Source organism: Centroberyx affinis, unplaced genomic scaffold, assembly GCF_046629955.1.
Source record: "Centroberyx affinis isolate AG114_WGS23_722 - 3 ecotype Tasmania unplaced genomic scaffold, CSIRO-AGI_Caff_v1 ptg000123l_1, whole genome shotgun sequence".
Lineage (NCBI taxonomy): Eukaryota > Metazoa > Chordata > Actinopteri > Beryciformes > Berycidae > Centroberyx > Centroberyx affinis.
Genome location: NW_027278824.1, coordinates 53,199 through 64,560, shown reverse-complemented (window position 1 = coordinate 64,560; position 11,362 = coordinate 53,199). Strand labels below are relative to the sequence as shown.

At 41.4% G+C, this 11,362-nt stretch overlaps 1 protein-coding gene across 1 annotated transcript; it reads left to right on the top strand.

Moving 5' to 3' along the window:
- Positions 1-428: 428 nt before the first annotated feature.
- LOC139652230 (protein phosphatase 1 regulatory subunit 3E) lies at positions 429-6,092 on the top strand. The gene has a single exon (XM_071529234.1). The coding sequence runs from the start codon at positions 1,122-1,124 to the stop codon at positions 2,043-2,045; it is 924 nt and encodes a 307-aa protein (XP_071385335.1). The 5' UTR covers positions 429-1,121; the 3' UTR covers positions 2,046-6,092.
- Positions 6,093-11,362: the final 5,270 nt, after the last annotated feature.

Here is an 11,362-nt window from a genome sequence, read left to right as displayed (position 1 = left end):
GAAACCAGCTGCTCAGTTCTTTCGGTTTGTCCAGTTCAAACTTCACTCACCGAAACGAGGCTGAATCCGCGGTGCTTTTGTATTAGTGTCTATCCAAGCTTTAAACTCCCCTTAACAGACAGCGGCATTCAAACGGAATTGTAATCTAGCTTCCTTAATATTCACCCACACACATTTCTGGCTCGTCGACAGAATTACCCAAACAAAAGTGTACTGGAGGAGAGCTAGAGAGCATTCAGAGAGGAGCTGCAACGCCGTCGTCATGGCAACGCGTAGAGGCTGCACTGGGAAGATGTGACGTAGTGGAAAGGGGAGGGTCTAGATGCGCTACTGCTGCAGACCCATCTACTCCAGCTGACTCATATCACTGTTATGTAAGAATATGTCTCCATGCCACTCGCCGGTACGGTGTAATCCGGTGATGCCACTTTCAGCAATATTGTCTGATTAGAATAGAATAGAATAGAATAGAATAGAATAGAATAGAATAGAATAGAGTGATCATCAGTAACTGTGAGTAATATCAATAACTGTCTTGCCACATCATGAAAACTGTCCAAAATTCTATATAATTTTAGATGCTTGAAGAGGATCATAACATTTTCAGATAATGAAATTTGCATTATTTGTTTTCTATAACAGGATCAGTATAATGAAGCAAAGAGGAAGTTTGTAGGTTCATTGTTCTGAAACAGGAAACCATTTTGGTTAGCGGCCAAGTTGGAACGTTCAACTCCGCACGTAGTGCTCCAGCAGCCAGTCACCGAGGGAGACACGAGCATGATGCCAAGCTCTGCCTCAGGTTCAGCTGCTGTGGGAGGACAGTGCGTCATACATATATGAACATTGATTCTCGTTTTATTCTCTCGACAATGGTTGTAGGATATTCCCTTCTCTGAATGAAATTTGAATTGTCTGATCTGCAGGGGAAAATCGTATTTAGTTGGCGCACCGGCAACAGCTTGGCTTATTGGTCCAGAGCTGCAGAGTGTCAGCCTCTGACGCAGCAGGAGCACCTATCCGCGTGTGGGACACTGACACCTGACGGCTTCATCTCCTGACTCGCCGGTCTTCTCCATCACGACCACTTCGGTTCTGCAGTGCAGGGACGACAGCGCTTTATGGAAACGGAGTCTGTGCATCCTGTCGTGGTCATGCTGCCTCCAAAGAACTGCCTCCCGAGGAACTACAGCTGTATAGCTGGGCTGTTCGGGAGCTTGGCAGCGGCGAACCCAAGGCTTGAAGATGGGGAAGATTTTGACATGGTCAACGGTACTTGTGAGCCCGCCGAGAGCCCCGTGGTGGATGAGAGACCAAGGGGCAGGGAGCTCTTCCTGAAACCTCCACAGAGTCCAAATCTGCGTCGGAGATGCAAGTCCCTGCCGACACCCACAGAGAGAGCAAAGTTAGAGATCTCCCGCAGTCGAAGTCCATCGAGTCAAAAAAAGGTCCGGTTCGCCGACTCCCTGGGTCTAGAGCTCATTTCAGTGAAGCACTTCGACGACACAGACATGCCGGAGGTCCCAGAGCGCATACTGGCCAAATTCCCCAAAGGACCCCTCCACCTGGACCACTTGGAGACTAAATTTCCCCGGGCTCCCACTCAGTCTGTTTTCATGGAGTTGCAGTTCACAAACCCGGGCACACTACCCGGCTTTTTGCAGAAAGTGAGAGAAGTGAAAGTCATGTTGGAAACCGTTGAGGCAGACGAGTTCAGTCTCTCCGGGTTTGTGCGCGTGTTGAATCTGGCATTTGAGAAAAGCGTTTTCTTGCGCTACTCTCTGAACAATTGGATAACATTTATGGACAGCTTGGCATCCTATGTTCCTGAGTCGAGTGATGGTGTCACTGACAAGTTCTGTTTCAAGATCATCACCCCTACATTTCTAGACAGTGGAGGCACATTGCAGTTTGCAATTAAATACTGCGTCGGCGGGGAAGAGTACTGGGACAATAACAATGGGAACAACTACAAAGTGCGGCGTCACAGGTTTAAGATGTCTCCGCCGCGAGAGTGGGAGAACGGCTGGATTCACTTCATCTAAGCCAAGCTTTGCCATCTGCAGTGGCAAGCTGCGTGCGTAATTTGCGCGCAATCGATTCCCGGGTACCTTAATGAAGATTATGGCCTGTTGATTTTTTACTGCCATTGTCAGCTATACACTGTCATTTTGTGACACTGTGTGAAATTAATTTCCTCCCACCGATTTCAAATATTGGCTCTGCTATAGTAATCGCTGGACAGTCTTTGATAGGTGCCCGGTGTGGGAAGCTGTTAGATAATTTGCCTTGATGTCAAGGCTCTGTACAGCTCGCTGCCCTTTGGGGGGCACGTTCACGTTGTTATGTAATGTTGAAACACGTGCCACGGAAAACGTGCCAGGCAATGCCGACTTTAAGCATCACTGTTCCTTTCTGAGACGCAGGGAATTTTGGTCTTGTTAAAATCTTCAATGGTTCTCCATCCCATGTTTTTTCCTCGTGTGCTATTTTTGAAGATAGACATTAATATGGGAAGGGTTGTGCATCAGTTGGCACTCTTGGCTCACGTGGATCCCATGTGCACCTGTCTTACCCAGTAGCATATTCCTCTCTAAATCTCCTGCAGGTTGGGGGAAACAAAGGGACGACATCTTAGCCACAATGTCTTACTGAATTGACAGACAGAAATATGTGGCAGAGGATTTTGTTCAAAAGATTGAATGCATTGTTTCCCACTGTCATGCAGTTGAAAAATGCCTTATATAAGCCATGATGGGGGTTGTTTTGCATTGAATCTTTATTTAATTTTTCATTAGAATGGATTAAATGCATTACCCTAGATGTTTAGGCTATATCATTAAACCTTATTTGAACATACATTTTAAAATGATGTTCGAGCACTGGGGATTCATTAGCCAACACATACTAGTAGGCTTCCAAACCATGCAGTGACAGCTACTTATTCATAAGTCCAACTTTTTGTGTATCTATATTCAGACCCATCCAATGTACCCAATGATGCATGTTGCTGCATTGTTATGAAAAGATTGAAGAAACATGGTGCCAAATTTAACAGTAATAGTAATTAATAAAGACTCATGATTTACACTAAAAAGGCCTAGCCAATGTCAAGTCCAAAGATAAGGAATTCTCTGCAGCAAATTTTTCCATAACATAAAAATGCATCACACACATTCCATAAAATCATGAAGGCTACATTTATAACAAATGGGTTTCAGCACCACTCTCATCCCGTAGTGTAAATAGTACACAGAACATTTTGTTCTGAATGAAAACCTTGAACATGATTGTTGTTCCCCTCTGGACCTGAAATTCTGTTGCAAGGGTAAATTTACCTCAGATTACTCATGGACCTTTTCTCCTCTTCTTCAGGCTGACCGTTACGAAACAGACATTATTTTCAGAAACATTGTTTTCTAATAGATAAATCCAAATGGAAAAGCATAAATGTAGATTTTCAAAACTCAGCGCTTAACGTTTCATTTCAACTGTTCTTGGTCACGTTGTTGTTATCTGTAACTACATTTCTCATAGAGCAGTGCTGTCTATATACATAAAGTAGCTATTATACCGATGACTGTTTAACTGGCTTCTGCTGTGAAAGGATACATAACTTTGGTCTCCTATGTACAAGCAAAACTGATTTTTCAATTCTATACTGTAGGCCTAAGATTGATGTTATGCAACCAGCCTGTACTCTCCAGAGAATGACTGATGTTACATCCGTCGGTTTTCACTTAATTCAGTGGAACATCAGCATGAGAGAGACGGAGAGGTAGGATGGCAAACGTTCTGTCCGTCATTTGTGATCATCAACTACATGGCAAAAAAGTTTGCATGTCATAGTCAAATGATTTAGTCAAATGCAGTTCTTCCTCATGCTTTGGATTGTTTGTTTTTTAGTTCATGTGGTGATATCATTTTTTGAAGGCCTGTTCCTTTTAGAAAGTTGCAAATCCAGTTCAGCTGGTAGAGGAACAACAGGAAGAGAACTGTTGATTCCAGAGCTCTGACTAACCTGAATATCATTTTGGCCTTTGTTTACATCATCATGGCCTCAGAGGAGGTTGTCCATTTAATGAAGCCATCAGGTCTGGATGTGGATAAAGACTGTTCCTGTAACCACTTAGTGTTTGGAACAGTTCCACTGTGAAGCCATCAGTAATGTTTATATACTGTCTCCAAATCTAAAATGGTATGTGCTGGGACTGGACTGATGTTGTGGGTAAAGTTTTGCCGAGGTGTATTTATCTCCACCGTGATGTAAAAAGCCCTCTCAGAGTTGACAGAGGGCCAGCACTGAGTTGATGTTTGCTACCGCCAGGCTTCGATGTGTCGGTGTACAGAGCTGCACTTCTCTCATCTGTTTCTAAACATACACCGCTGTGGATACAAAAACGTCTGGCCCTGTAAGAGCTTTCTGTGTGTTATGTTGTTAAATCAGTGGGTATTTCTCACACTGTATGCTTTGGTCCCTGTACACTTTGCTAAAGCATCCAGGCAGTGCAATACCAGAAAGCATGAGGGTTGAGACTGCTGAAATCGATGCAATGAGATGCACCAATACCACTTTTCAACATAGATTGTGATTATTAAACTTTAACAATTAGCTGAGACCAAGTACTAATTAGATCCATACTTTTTACTGAACAATATATACTTAGACTGATTATTTGACAAAAACTACTGAAATATAATGCACATTCCATTTGACAAAAACTACTGAAATATAATTAATTTTCTATTTTTCATTACATTTGGCTCTTTGGTTTAAGATTCTTGCACTGGGGAAATAGTGTGATATCAATACAAGCCTGGTATCTGCCTGATATCCAATGCCACTGTTGGTATTGGTGCATCCCTAACATAAATAAGATGAAGGGCTTCTGGTCTAATTACATGGGATTTTCACCACAATGTATACATAATGTTTTGCATCGAAACTCACTGATATTTAGATATGTATTTAAATGTGTTAATGTTTCATATTGAATGTCTTCCTGGTACTGATCTGTGTTGTGTATATTTTAAAGCATTTTTGAAGCAGGATTGCGAAATATGAATGGTTAAAGAATGAAGTTTGTTCATGATCATAGGAAGTTACCCAAAATGTAAACCCCAATTCAATGGATACGTAAAAGCACACTCCCCAATTGATAAAATGATCAGATCTTTTTCAAGTACTTCAACAATTTAAAAATGAGGCTGACGATAGAATTGGAATATTTTGTCTTAACATGAAGTTTTATATAACTGTAAGCTATTGTGAAATATTTCCTGCCTTACCAGAAATTAAATTAAGTCTTCACTGAAAATGACACCAAAATGAGCGCAGTGTATCTGAATGAAATGAATATATTGGAAACCCCAGGTGCACAAGTAGAAGTTTACACTGCCTTACTAAGCTATGAGTTTACTTGGAGACGTAAAGCAAAGCTGGAAGATAGCAAGTGTTTGTTTGCGAAGAAATAATGTGGTTGCAGATGGATGCTAGAACAGATAGAAAAGTGTGTACATCTGGACTATTACAAGGGAATATTTTGGCAAAATAGGTTTATGCCTCTGAAGTCCAAATGCACTTTGGTGTATATGTTTTGGCAAGAGCGACTTATGATTGTAGCTGATATTGAGGCAAAGTATTTTTGCATAATGCACTTTGAATGAGGACAAGGAAAGGGATAGGGTTGCTATGAAAGTCACTATAGATATGACACCTTCTCCTGTGAATAGCTACTAACAAAGATGTTTTCCATTCCTTGTCATACTTTACTGCTCTTTCCCTCTCACTGTGAAAAAGTCAAAATCACATTTGTCAAATTTATAACCATTGTATGCTGTTGAACATTTCTTTGGTTTGCTTTCTAGCCAGTGAATCTTCTGTTTTTTGTAAACCTATGCAAACCTTTTTGTGTTATGATATCTGCAGTCATCTGTCTTTGTTAATGTGTACTGCAGTCTGGCCTTTTCTTTTGCAGTCAATATTAAACAATGTTTGCATGTACAGCTGAGACACACCTTTATTATCTTTTTTTTTAATCTTTATTGTTTAGTTTGTAATGTAACCTATATTTTAATAAAGGCATTTGTGATGGAAATCAAATGCTCTGTACAGTCTATTACTATGATTAAATTAAACACACAAACACACAATATAGTAGTCCCTATGTTAACCTTTATTGAATTTCTTCTTGCTTATGAGCAATGAATAACATCAGTTGCATGACAATTAATCATGGTCATCATTACAACACCTGCTGAGTTAGATTGTGATAAAGCTCCACAGGCTCTGCTTTCTAACATGAGAGACATTACTGTGCCTGCAGAGCTGTGTGTGTGTGTGTCTCCAGGGTGTTTGACTCGTTGATCAGATGAGTGTCTCATTTGCAAAGGCCTCCTACCCAGCTGGTCCCCATTCATAAAGCAGCACACTGCAGTGGGCTGTAGCCATCGCCACTGCAGACGTGACTGCAGACATGTCCTTGAATTGATTAGGGTCTGAGGCCACACACCCTTTTTGTGAGGAGGAGGGGTTGGAGACTGGAGGAGGAAGAGGCATAAGGGAGCTCATGTAAGGTGCCATACAACCAGACAATACTGTAATATCCTGATAAGATCAGCAAAGAGGAGAGTATCAAGCTGATGATCATTTTGTATGTTTGACATCTGGTTAAACATATTTGTGAAAACTTGGTATTTCCTCAAGGCCCAAACACATAGTACAGCTACTCTATAACATTTCACTATAGTCACGTGTTAGAGGGTTTTCATGCAGCTTTTCATTTAGCTTTCCCCTCATTAATTGTTTTAAAGCTCAGTAGAGACAAAAGAGACAAAACAACATCAACAGCTTCTTCCTAAAATGAAAACAACCATACATGAAAGCTGTACACTACATTGGCTTGGCAAGTTAATAGATAAAACAGTCATCTCTTACTATACTTTTTATGCGTTTACATCTGTGTATGAGTATGCATAGTTTACCTCCTGTCAGTGTATGCATATGTGTACATACCTCAGTGTCACAGTTTATGGGTGGGATAGTTAGTTTTGGGTCAGACACTTTCTAGACATAAATATTCCAATGTATTTAGATTTTGTGAGGGTTATGAAGGTTTTATGAGCTTTTCTTACATGCAAGGACTTTTTTAGTTTGTACTATTACTTTGTAGCCTTACCTCAGATGCTGTGAAATGGTTTCTTAAATTATACTATATTGCGTATATTGTATTTTGGATGACAGTTGCCTGGTCTCATCCAACCCTGTTCTTCTAACATCCACCCCATCTTAGCATAAGGGATAGTTACATCAGAGCCCATGTATTGGTAAATGCTGTATAAGGCATAATCAGTCACATTGGCATGCAGTTAATTAAAGCGGAGGTTTTTAGAGTTGGTCGACAAAGCTTCCAGCTCTTTCATTAAAATAATTAAATGGCTGATAATGGCGGTTCAATATAATAAATCCTTGATTAATGGAAAGAAAAGTCTGACACAGGTTTTTTATTTGGAAGGCCAACAGAATAGATTAAGTATACTGCATTTGGAGCTTTGTGTGTGTGCGTGTGTGTGTGTGTGTTTTGACAGGCAGGTGTATGTAGGGTGGGTGCGGTGTAGGGGGGCTGGTGTAAGCTACTATATGGTGTCAGATTTGGAACATGATCCTGTGTAATCTTAGTGTCCATCTATTGGCCTGGCGTGTGCTGTATGTGACTAGCATGAAGGACGCGTCTGTGCCGTGTCAAGTTCTCTCGCTGTAAAGCTGAGGCTGATTGACCTGTGCTGGCTCACAGTCAGAGGAATGTGAGTTGAACTGTGCTTACTTATGGTTGTGCTGAAGGGATCCTGACAGTCGATAGCTGCCCCGCATGCCGGCTAAATGCATTCTCCGATCATTCAATGTGAATGCACAGAGCCGCTGAGTAAGAACCTATCGTATGATACCAATTATATTCTATGATTAGAGCTACTCAACCGGCTGCTTCAACTGGAAAATCACATTATTCTTCAGAAGACAGACAAATGGAGTAATCAGAATGAAATGTCAGTAAGTAGTGAAGCAGGGAATTGATTAACGCATGCACAGTTTGGCTGTTAGAACCGCAGCATGCCAAATTGCTCTTGCCTGGATTTTATTTGACTAATCTCTGTGTTTGTGAGGTAGGTGTTAACATGTATTTGACATCAACCGATCAAATTACAACAATGTTTGGTGGCTAAATTTTGACTTCAGTGGCACTTATTGTGTTGAAACACAGTGATATGTTTTAAGTAACACAATATGGATTGGGAATGTGTCTGTGTGTGTGTGTGTGTGTGTGTGTGTGCACTCTCCATACTGCTGCTTTGTGTTTCTGTGCCAACCTCTCCAAATGGTAATCAGACAGCATCGTGTCATGCTGTGTGACAACAGCCGCTTACATAACCGCCGTGTTAATGTGATGATGCTGCTCTGATTGCTCTCTCCCTGGGGGTCTGGCTTTATTAGACCACACCCACAGCCATTTCCATCCAGGCTGAAATTAGGAAGTGCAGACCGGACAAACAGAACAACCTCAGCACCTGATCCAATGCGAGTCCTTAATCTTTAATAATGCAGCCGAGTCAATGCACAGAAATTCGTCTCATGACTTCTGTTTGAATAATTCATATGAGGCGTTCAGTGAGATACCGTGATATTAGCCCTGACTCAGCAGCAGCCAGGCCTGCAGGCTGCAGCCCTAACCTCATCTCAGTGAGCACCGGACCTGAATAATTGATTGGCTCAATGATCTCTTGCAACTTTGTTTTGGAAAATTCATTCTGTGCCATTATCAGTTGTTTTGATGTGTCTCCCCACACAGTGCTCCAAGATGGCTCCCTCCTTCGTTTGGCCTCAGCTGTTCCTTCTTCAAGTCTTCTTCTTCTTTAGCCCCAGGATAGATCACCCATGCTGATGCTTTCCCCAAAATCTTTCTCTCACTTAAATGATGCTGCCTCCATGCCCCATAACACACTCATACACATATACACTTACATTCACCCACTCACAAAGAGATGGAAATGAGGTGTGGCAGCAGTCAAACTGAATCTTTCTCAAACACCCTGCCTCTCCCCATCTTCTCTCCCTCCTCTCCTCCCCTCTGCTCCCCCTCCTTCCATTTCATCTCTCTCTCCCTTTCTCCCTCTCTCTCTCTGCTACTCCCTCCATGTCTCTCTCGCTCTTTCTCTCTCTCAGGTGTCATTGTTCATTTTCTTAAACAACATAATTACTCTTTATTGAATATTGCTCTTCTGACTGCTTGCTGCTGTCAAATTTCATATGCTTAATCTAATCCATGATTCCACATTATGCAAAGTGTAGGAGGTGAGAATGTTTTTTGTTGCCACAGGGTAATGCAAATGTGTTTTCTTTACATTGTTGGCATGATGTGAAATACTGTTCATCATGAGTTCTCCTTAAAGGGCGTACTGGTGCTATATCTTTGTAGCAATTCAAAAAGAAATGTAGCATCAGTGAAACCTCGGTGGAGGTGGCAGCCCAGGATGGAGAGTGCAGCAGCCTGAGTGGGTTGCCGATTCAGTTTATGTCCGCTTCATATGGAGCTCCTGGAAACTGCATCTGCATCCCTGCTCTGTTATGTAATGCTACACACACACACACACGCACACACACGCACACACACACAGTCCACAGGGTAAAGCAAGTACACACTGTATTCCCACAGCAGTCTAAGTCTTTAGCGAGTTTCCAGGCTTTTCTACCTAGTTCTGCCTCATTACTATCTACGTTTATAGCCTGTGAGAAAACCTCTGCATGAGCCTGATGAGGAGTGGGTTCATCCAGAGGCAGAAGAGCAGAAGTGTGTGTGGGAAGCTTTCTTATTTTCCAACACTGACCTTTACGCAGTGCTCTCAGTAGAGTTATCATTCATGTTTCCTGCTATCTTGAATAAGCTTGTTTATGAGTAAGAAGATTACTTAGGCCTATTTCCCACAAACCATATCTGGACATGGTTAAGGAACTAGAAAAGAAGAAGCAATACGCTTTCCCAACCAAGCAATAGGTATGCGCCATAACTGCATAACTGAACACACTATAAGTAGATTAGCCTATAATATCTGATCCATAACAGAAATACCTCCAGAGAAACAATGCAAATCCAAGTCAGCAGTAAACATTCACCCATGTGTGAATGCTATTCTTTGGTCACAGTAGCCTATGCTTAAGGTTTGTCTGACTTTAATTATGCAGATATTTTCCTCATGTAGCTGAACAGGTTAGAAAATGGACAGGATGCTACGATAATACCAGGTGTGGAAAGAGTACCAAAATCTACTTAAATAAAAGTAAAAAGTAGCTCAATAAAAATGCACTCAGAGTAATGGCGACCTTCCACCAAATGACTTTTCAAGCGATTTCACTGTCGCAGACAAATTTCCAATGTCGGAATAAAATCATGAGAGTTTTGCTAGAGTTGTTGCGGGCTCCCGTCATCTCGATCGTTTGGTGTAAGGTGGTCAGAAAACTCAGTCCGAGCTGTCTTAAGTCAGTCTTTTTCTCGTCTTGACGTTCCAATAAAATCAAACATGTTTAATATTATCGGAAGTCTTTAGTCTTGGCTCATGCAAATAGTGAAGTTCAATGATGTGAACATTGTCAACAACCAATAGTTGCGCTCTCTCCGAAGGAAAAAAAGTGGACAGAAATTGCTGTAGCCCTCGAAATCCCCAGTGAGTATGCTATATGCTATAGCTAGCTAGCTAACCACTGTCCCGAACGGGGCTACTTGCAAGCTAATGTTAGCTACTGTAATGTTTGCTACGAGCTAACCGTACGCTTCAGCTGAAGATTGCTAGCTTCAATCATATAAATCTGGCTGCAGTGCTCCCTCTCTCCCTTTCTCTCATACATACGTGTGTGTGTGATACACGTGTGTGTGTGTGTGTGTGTGTGCGTGTGCGTGTGCGTGTGTATGTAGGAGGGGGATTTACTTTGTAGAGGTGTTCACAAGTCAGTCCATGTTTACAATCTATTGGAAAACTCTGAATAGTAGGGGTAGCCCTTTTCAAAGTCTTCTAGTGTATGGTAGGCAGTCTTTGCAAAATCTTATAGTCTGTGACTAAAAACTCAGTGACTTATGACACATTGTCTTTAGATATGAGCTGGATGTGAGAGGGTGTCAGACTTTAGTCTTTTAAAAGTCTTTTCAAAGTCTTCTAGTGTATGGTAGGCATAAAAAGTTGCTTTAAAAAATTGCTAACATTGCTGTTGCTGTTCTCTTCATTGTTATTAGCATTACGTTATTATTAGCTTTCTAAATACATATTTTTACTTTCCTATTTTTTCCTACTTAAATATTTTTACGTTTCTCTATACTAA

Bases quoted from the DNA above. Each gene is read 5' to 3' on its own strand.
- LOC139652230 (XM_071529234.1), top strand. From the start codon at position 1,122: ATGGAAACGGAGTCTGTGCATCCTGTCGTGGTCATGCTGCCTCCAAAG.